The sequence below is a fragment of the Pristiophorus japonicus genome, chromosome 28 (genome assembly GCF_044704955.1).
Source record: "Pristiophorus japonicus isolate sPriJap1 chromosome 28, sPriJap1.hap1, whole genome shotgun sequence".
In the NCBI taxonomy this organism is placed as follows: domain Eukaryota; kingdom Metazoa; phylum Chordata; class Chondrichthyes; family Pristiophoridae; genus Pristiophorus; species Pristiophorus japonicus.
The window spans coordinates 7,420,297-7,443,011 of record NC_092004.1 but is presented as its reverse complement, the minus strand read 5'-3'; the positions used below and the strand labels follow the sequence as shown (position 1 = coordinate 7,443,011).

Sequence of the window (22,715 nt, the reverse complement as noted above, 5' to 3'; positions counted from 1 at the left end):
CTGGCAATTCTTCTTTGCGGATTCCGTTGCAAGCCAGTCGGCTGCATTGTCATATCAGGTGTCGGTGTAGATTCTTTCTGTTGTTCTAATATCTTTACTACATGAGAGTGTGCGAATCGCTCCTGGAATCCTTGCCATTATATATGGAGGAGACCAGAATGTAGTTATGGTTTACGATCTGATAAACAACATTCATTTTTGTGGTACAGTGGCAAGGACATCGCTACATTGCAGATGTAACTGCTGTCTGACCAAATATTACTTGCTTGCTGTGATGTAAATTGAGCACCGAGACTAACCGCTATCAGCTCTGCTTCCTGATATGATTGGAAGGCAATTTGGAATCCCATGGAACAATTGGGAGCATCTGTATCAACCATGGCACTACTCCCTTTCGCGTGGTCGTCAACTTACTAAGACGAACAATCCACATACACATTCGAGCTTCTGAAGTAACATTGGCTTTTACTGATATTAAGTCCATCTCCAGCATAGGTTAGGGGAACTGTTGTGCACTTCGCTCATAAACGAGCTTAGGAGGCAAAAACTTTCTTCACGCGGGTGATATTAAATCTCGCTGCAATAAATCAAGTGGCCATTTAATTATCCGTTGTGCAGACAACTTTCGATCACTTGGCTTTAAGAGGAGGTAACGGGTGTATATGTTGAGTGCAGGATCACTTGGCGAATATATTGATGTAAATGCTGTTCGGTGGCTAACAAGGGAAAGTAGGGATAATGTTAAATCCAAGGAAGAGGCATACAAATTGGCCAGAACAAGCTGCAAACCTGAGGACTGGGAGAAATTTAGCAATCCGAAGAGGACAAAGGTGTTCATTCGGAGTGGGAAAATAGATTATGAGGGGAAGCTTGCTCAGAACGTAAAAAATGAATGCAAAAGCTTCTATAGATAGGCGAAGATAAAAAGATTAGTGAAGACAAATGTAGGTCCCTTGCAATGAGAATCAGGCGAATTTATAATGGAGAACAAAGAAATGCAGACCAATTGAAAAAATACTTTGGCTCTGTCTTCACGAAGGAAGACACAAAAAACATTGCGGAAATACTAGGGAACGGAGGGTCTAGCGAGAAGGAGGAACTGAAGGAAATCCTTATTATTCAGGAAATTGTGTTAAGGAAATTGATCGGATTGAAGACCGACAAATCACCACAGTCTGATAGACTGCATAAAATATGTTATATATATAAACTTGTATTTACATTGTACAGCCACCAGAAGGGTCATCCCCTGGAGTCCCAAGGGGGCGCATAATCACTTTGGGGCACAGGATTTAAGAAGGCCTCACAGGTTGGAGATGCACTCTGGAGATCTGCTATAAAAGATTAAGTCACACTTTACTTTACTTTGAGCTCACAGTGTTCAGTCTGACACTTTCTCGATGCTCAGCAACTGGCGACGAGGTACAGATAGCGAACCCAAAGATGCAGAGAACAGTGGGCATCCTGTAGAAATTCTCGTAGGGAGATGATAGGGAAACTTTTCTGGAGCGACTGTAACAATAGATCATGGCCAACGAATTCGAAGGGGAAGAGAGTGTGGCCAAACGAAGGGCTATCCTCCTCGCAGTCTGTGTGGGACCAAAGTACATGAAGAATCTGCTCACTCCAGCAAAACCCACGGAGAAATCGTTCGATCATTTGTGCACACTGGTCCGAGAGATTTGAACATGAAGGAAAGTGTTCTTATGGCGAGGGACCGGTTCAACAGCTAAAAATTGCGAGATATGTCGGCGATCTAAGATGCCTTGTAGGACATTGTGAATTTGGAGCACATGCTCAGAGACTATTTAGGACCTTGAATTGGCCATGAAATCACACTTCGCAAACTTTTGACTCTAGAGACCCCTCCCTTGAGTCGGCCATAGCGATAGCCCAGGCGTTTATTGCCACCAGTGAAAAGATGAAGCAAATCTTTCAGCATAAAAGTGCTGCTACAATTACTGTGAACAAAGCGATGTTGTTATCAAATCGTAACGTATAGTGCAGGTGACACATACTTGCAGCTACACGTCCGCAGGTGTCTCAGAGTCCACCTTCAAGGGTGATGAATGCAAGTCCATTGATACCTTGTTGGCGCAGCGGGGATGATCATCGCTTCCATTCATGCCGATTGTAAGAGTTAGTTTGCGGGGGCTGTGGAACAATGGGACACCTGCAGCGAGTGTGCAGATAAGCTGCAAAGCCTATTAAAACTACAAACCACCATGTTGCAGAGGAGGACAGATCCACTGAGGATCACGACGAACCAGAGCCTGAGATCGATGAGGCAGATGTCCATGGGTGCATACATTCAGTACGAATTGTCCCCGATAGCGCTGACTATTGAAATAAATAGACTCCCTGTTTCAATGGAGCTGGACACGGCGCGAGCCAGACTATCATGGGCAAAAAGAATTTCGAAAGTTTGTCGTGCAACAATGCCTCCAGGCTAGTCGTAACACCAGTTCGCATGAAACTAAGAACTTACATGAGTGAAGTGAAACGTGTAATCTTCAGTGCTACCGTAAAGTTCTCCTACGATGGAGCACTGCACAAGTTACCACTCTGGGTGGCAACGGGCGATGGTGCCAAGCTGCTCGGCAGGAGCTGACTGGGAAAGATACGTTGCAACTGCGATGACCTCCGAGCGTTATTGCCCACTGATGACACATCATGTGCCCAGGTCTTTAACAAATTTCCTTCGCTGTTCGAACCGGGCATCGGGGAATTCCAAGCAGCAAAAGTGCAGATCCACCTAATTCCGGGGCCGTGAACCATTCATCTCAAGGCGAGAGCAGTACCATACATGATGAGAGAAATGGTAGAGATCGAGCAAGACCGGCTGCAAAGAATGGGGATCATTTCCCCGATCGATTTCAACCAGTAGGCCAGTCCTATCTTCCCAGTCTTCAAGGGAGACGGCACCATCAGAATCTGTGGCGATGACTCAGAACTATCAATCGTTTCTCCCTGAAGGACCAATACAATCTACCAAAGGCCGACGACCACTTTGCAACGCTGGCGGGAGGAAAGACGTTCACGAAGCTCGATCTGACATCAGCCTACATGAAGCAGGAACTGGAGAAATCATCGAAGGCCCTCACCATAATTAACACGCGGAAATGTGTTTTTTTTAATTAGAGATGCCTGTTTGGAATCCGATCTGTGGCGCGATATTCCAGAGGAACATGGAGAGCCTACTGAAGTCGGTTCCGCATATCGTGGTCTTCGAGGACGACATCTTAATCATATGTCGGAAAACAGTCGAGCATCTGCAGAACCTGGACGAATTTCTAAGTCGACTCCACCGCGTGGAGCTCTGTTTAAAACAATCAAAGTGCATTTTCCAGGCGCCTGAAGTGGAGTTCCTGGGAAGGAGTGTTGCGGCGGATGGCATCAGATCCACCCACGTGAAGACAGAGGCAATCGCGAATGCACTGAGGCCACAGAATGTGGCAGAGCTGCGGTTGTGTAGGGACTCCTCAACAACTTTGATAACTTCTTACTGTGTCTCAGCACATTGTTCGAACGATTGCATGTCTTACTACGAAAAGGGAACGAATGGGTTTAGGGCAAAAGCCAAGAAAATGCCTTTGTAAAAGCGACAAAATTGTTATGCTCAACAAATTGCTTGTGTTGTATGTCCCTTGTAAGCGTTTGGTACTAGCATATGATGCGTCGTCATATGGCGTCAGGTGTGTATTGCAATAAGCTAATGATTTTGGGAAACTGCAAACCATTGCCTATGCATCCACGAGTCTGTCTAAGGCTGAGACAGCCTACAGCATGATTGAGAAACAAGCTTTAGCGTGTGTTTATGGGGTAATGAAAATTCATCAATACATGTTTGGGATAAAATTCTAATTGTATACTGACCAAAGGCCACTTATATCCCTGTTTTCCCACAGTAAAGGGATAAACACCAACGCATCGGCCTGCATCGAGAAATGGGCGCTCACGTTGTCCGCATACAACTATACCATCCGCCACAGACCAGGCACAGACAACTGTGCCGATGCTCGCAGTAGGCTGCCATTGCCCACCACGTGGGTGGAAATGGGTCAAGCCGAATATCTAGAAATGGTTTTGGAAGCTTTTAAGAGTGAGCAATGACCTGTCACTGCCCGGCAGTTCAACACCTGGAGAAGCGAGGAGACGTTATTACCTCTCGTCAACAACTGTGTGCTTCACGGAATTGTTCCAGTGTCCCAGTGGAAATGCAGGAAGATATAAAGCCGAAACAGCGGCAAAAACATGGAATGTCTATGCAGGCAGACTGCCTTCTGTGGGGCAATCGAGTAGTGATCAACAAGAAGGGCAGAGACACCTTCATTCCACGTGATGTGGCCGGGTATCCTTGCATATTTCGAGTCCTGCGTTTACACATATACTACATGCTCGCAGTTAAGCAATGTACCCAGGGAGGCACCGCTAAGATTATGGTCCTAGCCCTCCAAACCGTGGTCTAGGGTACACGTCGACAATGCAGGCCAGCTCTTGGGAAAAATATTCCTCGCGTTTGTAGACCCGTACATCAAGTGGATTGAATCTGAGAACATTTCGGCAGGCATGTCCGCTGCCATTACTGAAAGCCTGCGGGCTACGCTTGCCACACACGGCATACCCGATGTCTTGTGAGCGACAACGGGTCATGTTTTACCAGTGCTAATTTCAGAGATTTCATGTCCCATAATGGGATCAAACATGTCACATCTGCCCTGTTTAAACCAGTGTCTAATGGTCAGGCAGAGAGCGCAGTGCAATCCTTCAAGCAAGGCTTGAAAAGCGTAACTGAAGTTTCACTGCAGACTCGCCTCTCCCGAGTCCAGCTTAGCTACCGCACAAGACCGCACCCACCCACTGGAATCCCAACTGCTTATCTGTTCATGAAAAGAGCACTTCAGACAAGGCTCTAGTTAGTTCACCCTGATTTACATGAACAGGTGGAGAACAGCCGGCTTCAACAATGATAGCGCGAATGTGTCTTGCGAGATTGAAATCAATGGTACTGTATTTGTATTAAATAAAGGACAATGTCCCAAGTGGCATGCGGCACTGGCATGGCAAAAGTGGGGAGCAGGGTGCTTCGGGTTAATCTTTCAAATGGACTCATTCACCGAGAACACTTGGTCCAAATCAAACTCAGACTCACGGACAATCCTGAGCAACCCACCTCAGATAATAAAATTTTTGATCTGACAAAACACACATCATTTGAAACCGGCACCAGGGTTGACGAAGAAGCATAAACCATCATACACAGCAGGACCGCAGGGCCCAACACAGCAGGCAGCCGAGCAAGGCTCGCTGCACAGCCCAGCTTGCGCCCAACAAATGATTCAAAAACACCAGCTTGCAGACTGAGACGATTAACCAGGGCAAGAAGGGTCCCAGATCGACTCACGTTGTAAATAGTTACACGATGGACGTTGGTGCGAGTGGAGGGGCTGTTGTTATACATGTAAACTTGTATTTACAGTGCAAAGCCACTGGAAGGCTCACCCCTGGAGTCCCAAGTGATACCGTAATGCCTTGGGCGCAAAGTTATTTAAGAAGGCTTCAAAGGTTGGAGATGAAATGAGGAGGCCTGCAATGAATAACTTAGGTCACACTTTATATTGAGCTCACACTGTTGAGATTGACTCTTTCTCCATACTCAACACCAAAGTACTTAATTAAGTTGCCCTCGAAATAGTGGATCCATTGGTGATCATGTTCCAACAATCTATCGACTGTAGATCAGTTCCTATGGATTGGAAATAGCTAATGTAATACGATTATATAGAAAAGGAGGAAGAGAGAGCGAATTATAGACCGGTAAGCGTGACATCAGTACTTGGGAAGATTTTGGAATCAATTATTAAAGTTGAAATAGCAACGCATTTGGAAAGCAGTGACAGGATCGGTCCAATTCAGCATGGAATTATGAAAGGGAACTCATGCTTTACAAATCTTCTCGAACTTTTTGAGGATGTAACTAGTAGAGGGGACAAGGGAAAATCAGAGGATGTGCTGTATTTTGACTTACAAATGTCTTTTGCCAAAGTCCCACACAAGAGATTGTTGTGCAGAATTAAAGCAATATTATTGGTGATAATGTATTGACGTGGATAGAGAATTGGTTGGCAAACAGGAAGCAAAGAGTCGGGATAGATGGGTCTTTTTCAGAATGGCAGGCAGTGACTAGTGGGGTGCCACAGGGCTCAGTGCCGGGACCCCAGCTATTAAACATATACATCAATTATTTAGATAAGTAATTGAATGTCATATCTCCAACTTTGCAGATAACACTAAATTGCGTGGCGGTGTGAGCTGTGAGTAGGATGCTAAGAGAGTAACTTGGATAGGTTAGGTAAGTGAGCAAACACATGGCAGATGCAGTATAATGTGTAAAAATGTGAGTTTATCCACTTTGGTGGCAAAAACATGAAGGCAGAATATTATTTGAATAACGGCAGATTAGTAAAACAGGAGGTGCAACGAGATCTGGGTATCATGGTACATCGGTCATTGAAGGTTGGAAAGCATTTTTAGCAGGCGGTGAATAAGGCAAATGGCATGTTGGCATTCATAGTTAGGGGATTTGAGTCGAGGAAACGGAAAGTCTTACTGCAGTTGTACAGGGCCTTGGTGAGGCCTCTCCTGGAATAGTGTGTTCCGTTTTTGGTTTCCTAATCTTAGGAAGGACATTCTTGCTATTGCGGGAGTGCAGCAAAGGTACACTAGACTGATTCCCTGTAAGACAGCACTGATATATAAGGAGAGATTGGATCGACTGGGCCTGTGTTCACTGGAGTTTAGAATAATGAGAGGCGATCTCGTAGAAACACGTAAAATTCTGACGGGACTGGACAGGTTAGATGCAGGAAAAATGTTCCCGATGTTGTGGAAGTCCAGAACCATCGGTCACAGTATAAGGATTAGGGATAAGCCATTAAATCAGAGATGAGGAGAAACTTCTTCACTCAGAGAGTTTTTAACTTGTGGAATTCTCTTCGCAGAGAGTGTTGATAACAGTTCGGTATATGCATTGAAGTGAGAGTTAGATATGGCCATTAAGGCTAAAGGGATGAAGTGGTATGGAAAGAAAGCAGGAACGGAATAATGAAGTAAATGATCATCCAGGATCTTTTGAATGGTGGTGCAGGCTCGAAGGGCCGAATGGCCTACTCCTGCACCGATTTTCTATTTTTCTTTGATTCTGCAGCTCGTTGATGTAAATACAATTAATGAGCGCCCAAAAGTAGCTAGCAGGTGACGTTTTCAAACTAAATACTGTCCGCTCCTCTCTAAATGCGGGACGCTTATGCGGTGGGGAATGACTTTGCATGTAACTTCTGTATTTGGCACAAAACTGCTGTTCGGCTAGAAGTGATGGATCCTTCTTCCAAGTAAAAAGTTTCATTGGGGTTTGGCGAGATAAGTGCAGAAGATTGCATTGTTGCTTGCTTCAAAGCGTTCACATATTATGTTTGTCTATTGCCCCCACCCAATTCATACATGGGCTTGGCCAATTCTGCAAAGTTCAGGCTAAAAAATATCAAATAGCCTTTCAATCCCGTAATGGATCGTAACGCTGTCTGTTATAACAGTAGTGGGAGTCCCTGAACGATTTCGACTTCAACCTGATCAGAGCAAAGTCCCGTGGTGGAGATCTTTAGATCCATAACGGTGACTTCGTTCTGCACTGAGTGAGCATTTTTCGGGTTCACCAGTCTTGCTTTCTTTAACAGAGCTAATAGTTAATTTAAAAGCAACAAATGCTCCTCGGCATTTTCTGTGGCAAGGGAAAGTTTGGACACATATTGCAGGAGATCTGATGGCTTAGCAAATGCTCTGACGGGTTGTGCTGTTGGAATATTGAGGCGATTTATGGAAGCCCTGTTGAAGACACAAAAATGTGTACCCCGAGCCCTCAGCAGTAAATGGGAATTGATACTCGTCCTCTTTAGCAAATGAAATACTCCAAAAACTTTCGCTATTTCAAGAGTCGTGAAAACGGTAGCGTTAAGAGGGTCCGAAGCCAACAGGGAAGGGCCGGACTAAAGGTCGGGCTTTGAATTGTGGTGGCTTTATTCAATGCTCGATAATCAATAGTGAGTCACCAGCACCCATCTGGCATGCCAACAGGCCATGCCGTGAAGTTCGTGGTGTAACACCCTTTACATCACACACGCTTTTCTTCCCATGGAGCAATGACTGTTCGCAAACACAGAATATTTCCCACTGAAAAGGTGACTGCTCATAGGCGCCATTTGGTGGGCCATTCATCTGTACTTCTAAGGCCATTCTCCCACAATCCCAGTTAGCAAAAGCTGATGCATAATTAGCAACTACAGTGTTAACAGCAGGCACTGAATGCGTTGGTATGGCAACAGGCTTCGGCTTTTCAACAGCAAACACTGAGCGAACATCTGCAATGCGCCCGATAGCCTCTGATCCTGAATCAACCGATAAATAGCTTTGATTATAATCTTTAAGAGCTGCCACTGTACGGAGGGTATCGATCCGCAAAATTCCCATCACATTGGCCATATTAATATAAATGTTTTCTGCAATTTGCACTGAATGGCGCTCAAGGCGCTTATAGTGCTGTTTGCTGGATGAGCTGAAACTTGAGTGCCAAGATAACCATTGATATTAAAATAACCCTTATCCCATGCCAGCTGGCATTCGGGGTGTGGTGTATGTAAGACCATAACGGACGACACTTTATCCGTAGGAAAAGGTTGCTGACGGCTCCCATTCATCAAAGCGGAGACACAATATCTTCCGTGACTGTCCCGTCTGGATCCCAATTCAGAACTAGACGTTTGGGCATTCCGTGTCACTGGCTTCGTCCGGTCGCCTTTGGATGGGTTGGAGCCGGGCCCATACGTTGTTCTATTGGGCGTCCTGATGTCTGAATCGTTACCAGAGCCTTCTCAATTGTAGAACGTCTGTCCAGATTATTGTCAGTGCCTGCTGCTAAATGTTCCACATTAGAAGGCAACACTTCTATTTTAGCATCCACCAGACTGCGTGGACGTGATTTCTAAGGGGGTGGATTTGAGCGTTGGTGGGGTGTCGGTCTTCCTGTCCGTAACTCCAGTCACCTAGCACAACGGTGGTCCTTGACATAATGTCCTGGCTTGCAACCATTACAGCATGCCCCTGATTTTTTAAGGGTGGCGCAGATGGAATGACTCAGGTATCTTCAAGCACAACGACGGGGTTTCCTCACTGGGGTCCCTGGGTCCGAATATTTGCATAGTTCGATGCAGTTTTCGCATCTCACAAAAGATCAGTCCAATGTGCGTTGTGATTAAATGGATGACGTGAGGGGCTCGTCCGGAAGATTTAAATTTTAGGGCGATATCATTTTAACAGCAACCTCGTTTGTCCAAGGCAACTAATTATTATAGGGATTTCTCGCATCATCTCCTATATAGTGAATAGTCGGTCTGCCATTACGGTGGTTCTTTCATGGGGACCCTGTTCTTTCTGGTACATTTTTTCGCGAGGTCGATGTTACCTATTCCCAACGTGGCTTGCAAGGATTAATAAACTCACTTGGGTTAGAAACTTTGGTAAAAACAGTAAAAGGCAGATCATTTCTCAGTTCCGGAGCAAGACTGTACAAAATAAAATTCTGCATGTCACTGACTTCAAAATTGGTGCGACAATTTCGAAATGCCTGTACACACTGTCTTTTATCTACGGGGCATGTTTGTGGCTTAACCGTTCCTGATTGTTGGAAACATATCTGTTACTCGGAGTAGTCTAAGAACTGGTATTGTTCGTATGTACCCACCCACGGGACTCCCTATTGAGCTGCTCGGGTTCTGCTGGAGCTCCATCCACTAATTGTGCGACTGGTGCAGCACGCGGTATGTGAAGAGTCTCCACGGTCACAATTAATTGAATAACTTTTTGTTCCATGCATAAGGGTTCAAGCTTGGTCAATATTTTGCAACGCTGAGCCAGCCTGAGCTATGTTCACACTCTGCTGTTGTATAACCGCAGTAGCGGAGGCAACTTCACCCTGCACAATGTCAATCTGATTTTGTTGTACAATCATTGTATGCTCCTGATCGAGGACGACAGCACGATCTCTGTCCATGCGCGACTTCGCTGCATATGCAAACAAACCCATTACTTTATCTGGCTGTCATTGCGTTTATATAACTTTCCTTCTATTAAATGCCAAAGCAACCTCCAAACGTACCATTGGGTAATTAGTTAGACACGGCAATAGTCGTGCAACTCACAGTATCATCACACTTTTTACTTACATTCGCTTTCTGTATCATCCAAAGATCCCCTGTCGGTATCTTGGTGTAGTTAAGATGCAATCTCAGACAGTTAATTTTAACGCTCCCTCTCATGAAACTTAACCCACAAGGGTTGACTGTTTGTCACAATTATAACCCATACCCCTTTGCCGTTAGCACAATAAACCTAGTCTTGTTCTTGTCTACGTAATATATGGGGAGCCATGTGTAAGGTGTGAAACTTGTGGCCGTGACAACAAGAAACCACGCTGGGTACAGGTTTATTGTAAATAAGCACAACCGGTCTTATAAATTGTTTACATCCAGTAGAAAGACACAAGGCGATAGTGGACAATCTGTTCCTCGAAAACCCCGGTGGTGCCGCCGTCCGTGTGACTGCAGCGTTGTGTCTTGCTGCTTTCTCTTGATGGAGGATCTCTGTTACACTTCAACTGTGAGTGCGCTACATTCAGGGATTAATAGTTGCATCTCTTGTACCCTTTATTCCACACACACACACACACATACACACACACACACACACACACGCACACACACACACACACACACACACACACACCCACGTGACAGCTTGAAGCAGGGTTTCTGATGACATTCCAATACTCTTGCCATTATTTCTAGCCTTCGATCTTCAACATTTTATCTGGTATTTTAGCAGACGGAGTATTATCCGAGAACACAAATTACATAAACAATCTTGCCTCATTTAATTTGGGCTGAAGGTTAGCGATAAGAAATTTGTGTTGATGACATTTTATTTTATGACTAATTCTTGTTCCAGCCTTGACTATCCTGGCACTGACACAACAGAACTGCTTCAGCATTTACAATGGTTTGCATAATATTGCTATATTTACTATCATGTTTTGCTTCTCAGCATTTACTATGATTAACTAAGCTTACATGCATTTTAGTTAATTTTCTCATATAATAGATAAACAAAAGCATTATGAAAACACGATCACAACATGTGGGATGAAAAAAAAGCATTATGAAAACACGATCACAACATGCAGGTAAGCTTTATATTAATCCCGAGCTGCATGAGTAGAAATGAAGGCAAGTGACCGAATGCTTGGTCAAAAAAATTAGGTTTAAAGAAGCGTCTTTAAGGAGGAAAGAGAGGTAGAGTGACGGAGTAATTTCGGCAGGGCGTCTCAGAGCTTGGGGCAGAAGGCAACAGGAGGAATGGCCAACAACTCTTAAGCAATTTGAAACCGGGAGCCTCAAATAGGCGGAATTAGAGGAGCACTAACACACGGCTGGAGGAGATAACAGAGATATGGAGGGGCGAGGCCAAGGAGGGAATTCAAAATAAGGATAAGCATTTGAAATCGTTGCATTGCTTAACCGAAAGCCAATATAGGTCAGCAAGCACAGGGGCGAAGCGAGAGTTAGCACACGGGCAGCCGAGTTTTGGATCAGCTCCAGTTAACATAGGGTAGAAAGTTGGAGGGCAAACAGGAGTGTGTTGGAATAGTTAAATTTAGAGTTAACAAAAGCATGGATGAAGGCTTCAGCAGTAGAAGACCTGAGGTGAAAGCTGAGACTGCTGATGTTATGAAATTGGAAATAGCCGGTCTTACTTATGCTGTGGATATGTTGTCGAAATTTAATTTCAGGGTAAAATATAACACCAAGGTTGCGAACAGTCTCGATCAGCCTCAGACAGAAATTTGGTCGAGGGATGGGGTCGGTTACATGGGAATGGAGTTTGTGGCGGGTACCGAAAACAATGACTTCTGTCTTCCCAATATTCAATTGGAGAACATTTCTGCTCATCCACAACTGGATATCGGACAAGCAGTCTAAAAATGTTTCGACCGTGGAGGTGTCGAGCGAAGTGGTATTGATATAGAGCAAGGTATAATCAACGAACATGTGAAAAATGACGCTCTGTTTTTAAATGAACTCGCCAAGGGGCAATATGTAGATGAAACATAGGTGGGGACCAAGGATGGATCTTTGGCGATACCAGATGTAATGATTCTGGAGCAGGAAGGTGAGTCTCTTGATAAGGCATGACAGCTAACAATGGAACCAGACATGTGCAGTCCCACGCAGCTGGACGACATTGGAAAGGCGTTGGAGCAGGATAATGTGGCCAACCATCTAAAAGTCTGCAAAAAAGTAAAGCCGGAGAGCGAGGGACAGTATACCTTTGCCACAGACACATGCGATGCCATTTGTAGCTTTCATGAGAACCCTTTCGGTGCTGTGGCAGGTGCGGAATCCGGATTGAAGGCATTCAAACATTTGAACTCGGGAAAGATTGGCACAGATTTGGGACGCGAAAACACGTTCAAGAATTTGGGAAGCAAATGGATGTTGGAGATTGGTTCGTGCTTTTCAAGGACGGATGGTTCGGTTAGTTTTTGAAGAAATGGCTGATGAAAGCAGATTTGAACGAGGAGCGACATCCCTTAACGATGTCAGCTAATAAGAACGCTAGTCGTAGAGTCTCCAGACAATCCCTCAGCATCTATCCTGTCAATCCCATTCAGAATCGTGTATACTTCAATGAGGTTTCCTCTTATTCTTCGATACTTTAGAGTGTATAGGCCCAATCTACTCAATATGTTCTCATAGGAGAACACACTCATCCAAGGAATCAATCTTGTGAACCTTCAGTGCATCGCCTATATGGCAAATGTATTCTTCCTTAGATGACAAGAACAAGATTTTGCACAGTACTGCAAGTGTGATCTCACCGAGGGCCTGTGCAATTTCAGCAAGACTTATTTACTTTAACGATCGAGAAATAAAGGTCAACAATCCATTTACCTTCCAAGTTGCTTTCTGCAGCTGCATGTTCAATAATACACCTTAAGAACCCGAAAGCTTTGCTCCGGCATCAATTCTGCAGCTGCGCATTCGCCTGAAAATCTTCGATCTACATTGTTAACTCTGTTGTCATCCAAATTCAAGAACGTAGTTTTGTTTGCGTTCTGCCTTTAATTGTTCTGATGAATATGATACTTCCAGCTGTCTCATGTTCCTTCCTGACTCTTCTCCCTATATTGAATAAGAAATTAGATGTTTGACTTTGATCAGAGCGGCAACTTGTCTGTTGCTTGTGAGCTTAAGATTTATATTTATGGAATCATCTTCGATGCACAGCGAAAACTTTGTCTCATGCTTTAATTTGCCGATTCACATTCACCGGAAATTCGCAGCTGTCTCCACAGTGCAATGATAGTTTTAGAATCATAGAAAGGATATTAATTTACAGTACGGAAGGAGGATATTTCGGCCCATCGTTCCCGCTCTGGCCAGCAAAGAGCTATCGAGCTGAATGCAACTCTCCTCCTCTTGGGACCTCGCACTGCAGGTTACGGTACTTCAAGAACACATCCAAGTATTGTTCCAATGTGATGAGGGTTGATACTTCTACCACACTTTCATAACTGATTTACAGACACCCCCACCCGCCACACCCCCACCACACGTCCGCACACCACACTCTTGCTGACGATATTTCTCATGCAAATCCCGTTTAAACATCCAAGCAAAAATGTTGAATCTACGTCCACTAGTTCTTCTCCTCTCTCCTAATAGAAATAAGACATTTCTATTCCGTTTATCTGGGACCCTCATAATCTTAAGAAGTTCAATTAGGTCCCTCTTCATTATCCTCTGTTCCAACGAAAATAAATATAGAAACATAGAAAATAAGTGCAGGGGTAGTCCATTCGGCCCTTCTAGATTGCACCGCCATTCAATAAGATCATGGCTGATCATTCGCTCAGTACCCCTTTCCTGTTTTTTCTCCATATCCCTTGATGCCATGAGCTGCAAAAGCCATATCTAATTCCGTGTTGTATATATCCTAGGAAATGGCATCAACAACTCTTGGCGGGAGGGAATTCCATAAGTTAAAAACTTTCTGAGTGATGAAGTTTCTCCTCATCTTAGTCCGAAATGGTCTACGCTTTGTCCTAAGACGATGTGCCCTTGTTCTGGACTTCCCCAACATCGGGAACATTATTCCCGCATCTAACTTGTCCAGTTCCATCAGAATCTTATACGTTTTTATGATATCCCTTTTCATCCTTCAGAACTCCAGGGAATAAAGGCCCATTTGATCCAGTCTCTCCTCATATGACAGTCCAGCCATCCCTGGAATCAGTTTGTTGAACCTTCGCTGCACTCCCTTAATAGCAAGAACGTCCTTCCTCAAATTAGGAGAACAAAACTGAACACAATATTCCAGGCGAGGCCTCACTAAGGCCCTGTACAACTGCAGTAAGACATCCCTGCTCCTATACTCAAATCTCCGAGCAATGAAGGCCAACATAGCATTTGCCGTTTTCACCCAATGCTGTACCTGAATACACACTTTAAGTGACTGATGAACCATGACACCCAGTTCTCGTTGCACATCCCCTTTTCCTAATCAACCATCATTCAGATAATATTCTGCCTTCCCGGTTTGGCCATTAACATTTATAACTTCACATTTAACCACATTATGCTGCACCTGTCATGCATTTGCCCACTCATCTAACCGTCCCAATTCACCCTGCATCCGATTACTGTCGTCCTCACAGCTCAAACCGCCACCCAGTGTAGTGTCATCTGCAAACTTGAATATATTGAAATAAATCCCTTCATCTAAATCGTGAATGCATATTGTAAATAGCTGGGGTCACAGATATGAGCTCTGAGGCACTCCAGTAGTCACTGCCTACGATTCTGGAAAGGATCCGTTTATCCCAACTCTCTGCTTCTTGTCTGCCAACCAGTTCTCAATCCATGTCAGTACATTACCCCCATTACCATGCGATCTGATTTTGCACACCAATCTCTTGTGCGGGAACATGTCAAAAGCATTTTGAGAGTCCAAATGCATCACATGCACTGGTTCTTCCTTTTGCACTTTGCTCGTTATATCCTCAAAAAATTCCACAATATTCGTCAGCATAAGTTCGCTTTCATAAATCCATGCTGACTTGTTCCGATCCTATCACTGCTTTCCAAATGCGCTGCTATTTCATCTTTAATGATTGATTCGTACATTTTACCCACTACTGATGTCAAGCTATTCGACCTATAATTACAATTTTTCTCTATCCCTTCTATTTTTAAAATTGCTGTTACATTCGTTACACTCCAGTCCTTAGGAACTGATCCAGAGTCGATTGACTGAGGAAAATGATCACCAATGAATCCACTATTTCTAGGGCTCTATTTCTAAGTACTCTGGGGTACAGGCGATCAGATGCCGGGGATTTATCGGCCTTCAATCCCACCTCTTTCCCGAACAAAATTTCCCGTCTAATAAGGATATCCTTCAGTCCCTCCTGCTCACTAGACCCAGTGTCCCCTCGTACATTCGGAAGGTTATTTGTTTCTTCCTTTGTGAAGACAGAACCGAAGTATTTGTTAAATTGTTCTGCCTTTTCCTTGTTGCCCATTGAATCCGACTGCAAGGGACCGACGTTTGTCTTCCTTAATCTTTTTCTCTTCACATATTTATGGAAGCTTTTGCAGTCAGTTTTTATGTTCCCTGCAAGCTTCCTCTGGTACCCTATTTTCCCCCTCTTATTTAAATCCTTTGTCCTCCTCTGTTGAATTCAAAATTTCTCCCAGTCCTCCGGTTTGTTGCTTTTTCTAGCCAATGTATTTGCCTCTTCCATGGCTTTAACACTATCATTAATGTTTCTTGTTAGCCATGGTTGAGCCGCCTTTGCCGTTTTATTTTTACTCCAGAGAGTGTTGTACAATTGCTGTTGTTCCTCGATGTGTTGTTTAAATATTTGCCATTGCTTATCCACTGTCAACCCTTTCAGTATAATTTGCCAGTCTATTCTAGCGAATTCATGCCTCATACGGTCGAAGTCTCCTTTCCTTAAGTTCACGATGCTAGTTTCCGAATTAACTGTGTCACTCTTCATCGTAATAAACAATTCTACCATATTATGGTCACTCTTCCCCAAGGGGCCTCGTACTACAAGATTGCTAAATTGTCCCTTCTCATTATACATCACCCACTCTATGATGGCCAGCGCTCTAGTTCGTTCCTCGACATATTGGTCTAGAAATCCATCCCTAATTCATGCTAGGAAATCCTCCTTCACCACATTGCTACGAGTTTGGTGAGCCCAATCAATATTTAGATTAAAATCACCCATGATAGCATGCTGTACCTTTATTGCACACATCCCTTATTTCTTGTTTAATGATGTCCCAACCACACTACTTCTGTTTGCTGGTCTGTACACAACTCGCACTAACGTTTTCTGCCTTTTGGAATTCCGGAGCTCCATCCATACCAATTCCACATCATCCACGCTAATGTCTCTCCTTACTACTGCATTAATGTCCTCCTTAACCATCAACGCCACTCCACATCCTTTGCCTCTCTTCCTATCTTTCCTAAATGCTGAATGCCCCTGGATGTTGTGTTCCCAGCCTTGATCACCATGGACCCATGAATCCGTGATGCCAATTACATCATGTCCGTTAAATGCTATCTGCGCAGTTAGTTCGTCCAAGTTATTGTGAATAATCCTCGCATTGTGGCACAGAGCCTACAATCTTGTCATTTTAACAGACTTTGCCCCTTTAGAATTTTTGTGAAATGTGGCTCTTTTTTTTTTTTGCCTTGGGTTTCTCTGCCCTCCACTTTTACTATTCTCCTTGCTGTCTTTTGCTTCTGCCTCCATTTTATTTCCCTCTTTCTCACTGCATAGTTTGCCATCCCCCTGCCATGTCAGTTTAACTGCTCCCCAAAAGCACGAGCAAACACTGCCCCGAGGACATTGATTCTGGTACTTCCCTGGTGCAGACAACCTATTCAAAATGATTTCATAGCTAAATGCTCCAGTCTAAGAAACGTCCTCGTTAATCTCCTCTGTTCGCGTACTAGTGTAATCACATCTTTCCAGTAGTGTCGTGACCAGAACTGCACGCAGAACGCTAGCTGTGGCCTACATAATGTTTTGTACATTTCAAGCTAAAACACCCTGCTCATGTCTTCTAAGCCTCAGCTAATAAAGTCATATTTTCCGTACACCTTCGTAACCACATTATCTACCTGGCCTGCTTCGGGATCCGTGGGTATGCACTCTAAACTCCGTGTGTTGCTGTATACTTCTCAGTGTCCTCCACTTTAATATGTATCCCCTCGCGATGTAAGCCCTCGCCAAATCCATTTCCCAACACTTCTCTGGTTTGAAGTTAATTTGCCACTGTTCTGCCCTGCAGACCAGTTCATTTATATTTTCCTGCAATCTACAGATTTCTTCTGCATTATCAACCGGACGGCCGACTTTAGCATCATCTGCACACATCTGAACCATACCCCCTACATTACAGTCTAAATCAATGATACATGCTATAAAAATCAAGGGACCTATTAGTGAGCCCTACTAAACCCCACGGCAAAAAAGACTTACAATCACAAAACTATCATGAACCAATATACTTTGCTTCCCGCCTCAGCTTGCCACTTTGCCCTGGATTCTCTGGGCCATTAATTTCGTAACCAATCTGTGATTTGTGATATTATCAACAGCCTTGCGACACTGGGTCAAACGCACTTCCCCCATCAGCCCTCCTTGTTAACGGCTCACATGAATCAATCAAATTATTCAGTCACAGCCTTCGCTTAACAAATCCATGCTGACTGTCCTTGATTATTCCATCTGCCTTATAAATTGATTGATCCTTTCCATCAGTATGTTCCCATCACCGACTTTGTGTTGGCTAGCCTGCAATTACTGGGTCTCTCCCCTTGTCCTCCTTAAAACAAATGTATTACATTTGCAGACTCCCAGTCCTCCGAAGTCACAACTGTCGCCAGAGAGCATTGGAATTGATTGTGAGAGCACCTGCAGATTCCCTTTTGCTTCTCTTAACAGCCTGGGATACACGTCATCCGGGCTTGATGATGTAGACAATTTCAAAACTGCTCCGCCCATTATTATTTCCTCTTTTACTATTTTTAAGTTTAATAAATATGTCACACTCCTCCTGATTGCACTGCCTGCAACTCACTTCGTCTTTTGAGAAAACAGGTCTCGAATACACCCTACTCTTGCTTTAGTTACCCTCTTCCTCTTCTTGATTTAATCCGCTTAATATGTTGATGCACTTATTTTCTATCTAGAAATCTAGCCGTGATTTCATGTTTAGACGGACTTCAGTTTGGAAGATATCATTTCATTTTTATCAATGTAAATAACCGGTATCTTGTGACAATCAGACCATTTCGGCAGCGTTACTGGTTCTCTTTTTCTTTCAACCATTCGCTCTCTTAATTTTCTCTTTCATTCCATTCCCTCAAAATCCAGGCTTACTTACCATCCTGTTCACCTCTCTCACCTCTGTTTCATCTTTATCTTTATGTTATTTACTGTTACATTCTCAGCTTATTTCTTATGTGTCCTTCACTTCCCTTGGTAGATTCTTATTTATCCCGCTATCTCTTTTCAGTTAATTATCGCTCGAGAGAAAGATGAAGTAGAGGGGTCGAGGAAACAAGGTTTGAAAAGCAGAGGGCATGGAGTGCAGGGAAAATGGAAACAGGAAACGATAAAAAAGAGGATGAAAACTGCGATAACAGAGGGGACATTTTAGATGGCCAGAAAGAATGCAAACATCGAAGAATACATAGAGGCGAAGCAAGCCTTGTAGAAACAACACATGTAGGGGAGGTGCAGGCATAGTAAAATAAAGAGACATTACGAAGCACGGACTCAGTGCGAAACAATGAACCAGGATAGAGACGCAAGAAATGAAAATTAGACAGAGAATCAATTCAATTTAAGAAATAACCAACCGAGTGGTAGGGAAATATAGTGAGTTAATGTTACAATAGAAAAAAATGATAAATATTGAATGCTACAATGAAGTACAAAAAAGGGAACAGGAGAAAGATTGATGCAATGATAAACAAACAGTAGAGATGCACAACCAGAACGCGAAAGAAGCACAACGTTGGTAAGAAGATGAGATGAGAGAGGGCTTTTCATTTAAAATAACCAATATCTGCAGGAACCATTGATTACCACAGAGGCACTTACTGTCAGATGATAATGATGTATCCTATGGAAAACATCTTCATAGTCTATTTTGAAATTCCAGACCTTCCTTCAACTGGGGACAGCAGCTGCACTTCTTTTTGTTTTTACCAAATTCTAATAAAGGGATGGGCAATTATTTGGGCTGGACTAGCACTTAACAATTTTGCTGAAATGTTGCGTTCCACCCACCAATAGTCCCCTTACGTCACGTGAATGCACGGTCATCCACGAATTGCATGGTCCCACACAGTCAGGTCCCCAGCTCCTGCCACTGGAGGAGATACTGTGCATGTGCGGCTGCATAGTGGCCAATCACGCAGCAAATTTAAATGGACCGCACTCGAAAACAAATGAGTGGGGCAATTGCATAATTATAAACATTGCATAAATATAAATTCTAATAGTAGTCAGATGTTATCTTACATTCACATAATTTATTCGATATGCTTAGAAGCAAATCAAAGAAAAAATAGAAAATGTACGGTAACTTCTGCTCTCTATAAACCAGTGTTGTGAAATAGAACTTCACCCCCTTTCGACCCTGTTTCAGCTTTCATTCCCCACCTCAGTCATCATTTAGCCCCCCCCCGCCCCCCAAACCCCGTAAAGATTACGAATGCCGTCCCAATTGGTGCCAGATGAAAACTAACGTGCCATCATACTTTGGATATCGGGAGAATAAAGATGCAGTGCTGGTCACTTTCTTCGGTGAAAGAGTTGTGGAGATTAGCAGTCACGACTCCACTCTAAATTGGATAGGGCATATTAAAGGACACAATGTATGCTGGATACGACGTCCGCCATTGCGTCCCAGAATCACGGAATGGATTCTTTTCAGATAGGGCCCGGGAGAAGCAATTTCGCGTATTATGAATTTGAGTGAATAATTTCTACATTTTCTCCTTAGCTGATGTTCCAGTCTGTCTGTGACCCATGAGAATTGGAAGGCGATAGAGGAATTGTATTCGACTCGAAAGGTTAACTCTACTTCTTCTCCAAAGATGCTCTCTGACCAGCTGAGATTTCCAGCATGTTCTTTTTTTATTATAGATAAACGTGCAGCGCGAACTTCCGCACGCATTCAATTTTTGTCCCATCCTGGGAGCAGGATAGAATTATTGGCGTGCCGGATCTGTCCAGCTGGCTTTATTTTACCCACGACTATTCTAATGGCGCTGTAACAAATATGGTGCATGTCAACCTAAACAATGATACACGCGAAACAACGGCTGCCTTGCTCCTAGTGCATATGAAAATATCGAATGATTAGCAGTACAATTCAAGGTATAGAATTCCGGGGAAGAATATTGATGATTATAGTGGAAGCACTTGGACCAACCTCAGCACTGAGCTCAAATGGTTTTATTATTAATTAATTTAACAATAATTGTCACTGGATATTTCACTGCACTCTTGAATTGCTCTCTGAACTTGGTCTGGTTTACCCCATAAATAAATGTGTTCGTGCAGCAACTGAAATTCCGCAGTATATATCCGACTTGTTCAAATATATATAAGGAATCATTGTGATCATAATTATTTGTGTTTGTAATAGTAATATAGAAGAATTCTATAACATATAAAAGCCACAGCAGTATGAAACTCCCTGAAACAGTGAAGAGTAAAATAATAGACTTCCTCCTGCTCTCCATCTCTGGGTCACTGATATTCTCTCCCTTGCTCTCCCCCCTCAGTCCCTTACGGACACGACTGGCCACTAAAATGTGTCTGACCGTCAGAGCATTGAGCAACAAAATTAAACCGAATGGGAGCAATGGGGTTAAAATTGTATCAAACCAGTCAAATGCCACCCATCCTGGCTCAGTGTAGTAGCTTGATTTGATATCACAAAACCATGGTACATTGTTGATTATCTCTCCGGGTTTATATGTGAAATAATAGGGAATGTTTTTCAAACAGAGCACAAGGCAGGAGATTGCTAGTACCACATTTGCAGATTTCCCGGTGCAATAATTTGTTTTCAGCTTCTGGCAACAAATAGCCACAAAGCGATCAAAGCTGAAAGCGATTGTTAACCAGACAGAGCAGTTTATCGATGCACGGCACAGTATTTTAATAACACTGCATATTGGTGTGATGCGCAGGAAAGATCCAGGAAAAAAATAAGAACTGATCCGGTTCAATATGACCTCAATGATAATGACCAGTTGGTACGAAGCTGCCATGGCCACCAGGTAGCGTGTGATACATGTGGAGAGACCGCACTTTCCTCGGGACAGGATCACAATCGCCACTAAATTAACTGTCGGGAAGAGAAGGGAAAAATGACTAAGATTTATTGATTAAACTCAACAACCGTCTTCCATAACTGAGCTCAAACAGTACATATATTAACGTAGGATATCGCAGTTATCTCACCCAAGGTCCATGCAGCTGCACTCTGCGCAACAGTCACTGCATAGGGGTTAAGGGCAGGATCCAGGGAGGAATTGATTTCCCCAGCCCAGAGGCTGTGGGCTCACAATCCAATTATTATAACGTCCCCGGGCTGAAAGACAGTACGTTCCATGGAATTCCAAGTTTTGAGGGTGCATCTTTATATTGAGGCAATGAAGAAAAAAACTGCCCAATATCAAAACATTTCAGTGTTCACTTTAAAAAGCATGGTGTGACCAACAGCGATTATGATTCTACACCGACTGATTTTCCGAGTAATACAAGTGTTTGACGAGTTGCCTGCACTGTGGTCAATTGCAAGATTAACATGATTTCCACTAACAACAATAACTGGATTAGTTAGCGCGCCTATAGTTTTGAAACAGTATTATATATCCTGTTGAGTCAACGAATTGAAAGTGTGCGACCATTGCAATTCTATCACTGACCCAGTAACTGAATAAAGGTCATAATTGATCCAGATTGTAAACATGTTCGTCACCGAGCAATACCAGGGAACAGTCCACACAGATTTTATAAATTATCTGATTATAGTCAATTACCAGGAACACCAATGACAGCAAGGGCGACATAGCATATTTTTCTGATGCTGCGAAATATAACAGTCATTTTCTGTTTAAGTCTTGCTGTCCTTTCGTGCTATTGGCAATCGCTCTGAATTACATTTGAAGTGATACATTCATATAGACTTCAATTTATACCTTGTGGTGTCTCCGCTGGGAGAGTAAGGTTGTAGCACCGGTAAAATTAGGTTCAGATGTTTGAACAAACAGATTACGACACTCGAGTTCAGTCCCTGTTATGATCGCATATATTGAAATTGCATTGCCCTGTTGAAGGGACAATAACCAAATACAGGACAATTCAGCGAATAGTTGTTATCTTAAATTAAAACTGAACCCTGTATTATATCATGAATGGTGCAGATCTTTGACTGTACCGAAATACTCATCTATATTTGTGTGGTGATTTATTGCATTCTGCTCTGTAAATT

The 22,715-nt window shown here is 43.4% G+C and overlaps 1 protein-coding gene across 1 annotated transcript; it reads right to left on the bottom strand.

Annotated features, from left to right (window-relative positions):
* Nucleotides 1-20,655: 20,655 nt before the first annotated feature.
* Nucleotides 20,656-22,404, bottom strand: LOC139239571 (probable G-protein coupled receptor 139). The gene is made up of 3 exons (XM_070868351.1): nucleotides 22,385-22,404; nucleotides 22,264-22,310; nucleotides 20,656-21,566 (listed from the first exon to the last, which is right to left on the bottom strand). Exons 1-3 carry the CDS (start codon nucleotides 22,402-22,404, stop codon nucleotides 20,656-20,658), a joined length of 978 nt encoding a protein of 325 aa, XP_070724452.1.
* Between the last annotated feature and the right edge of the window lie 311 nt (nucleotides 22,405-22,715).

Excerpts from the sequence above, each read along its gene's own strand:
- LOC139239571 (XM_070868351.1), bottom strand. The coding sequence starts at position 22,404 with ATGAATGTATCACTTCAAAT. Across the intron at positions 22,311-22,384 it reads ATGAATGTATCACTTCAAAT|CATCAGAAAAATATGCTATG; the intron begins GTAATTCAGAGC and ends TATATTTCGCAG. Across the intron at positions 21,567-22,263 it reads TGCTGTCATTGGTGTTCCTG|TTAATTTAGTGGCGATTGTG; the intron begins GTAATTGACTAT and ends TCTTCCCGACAG.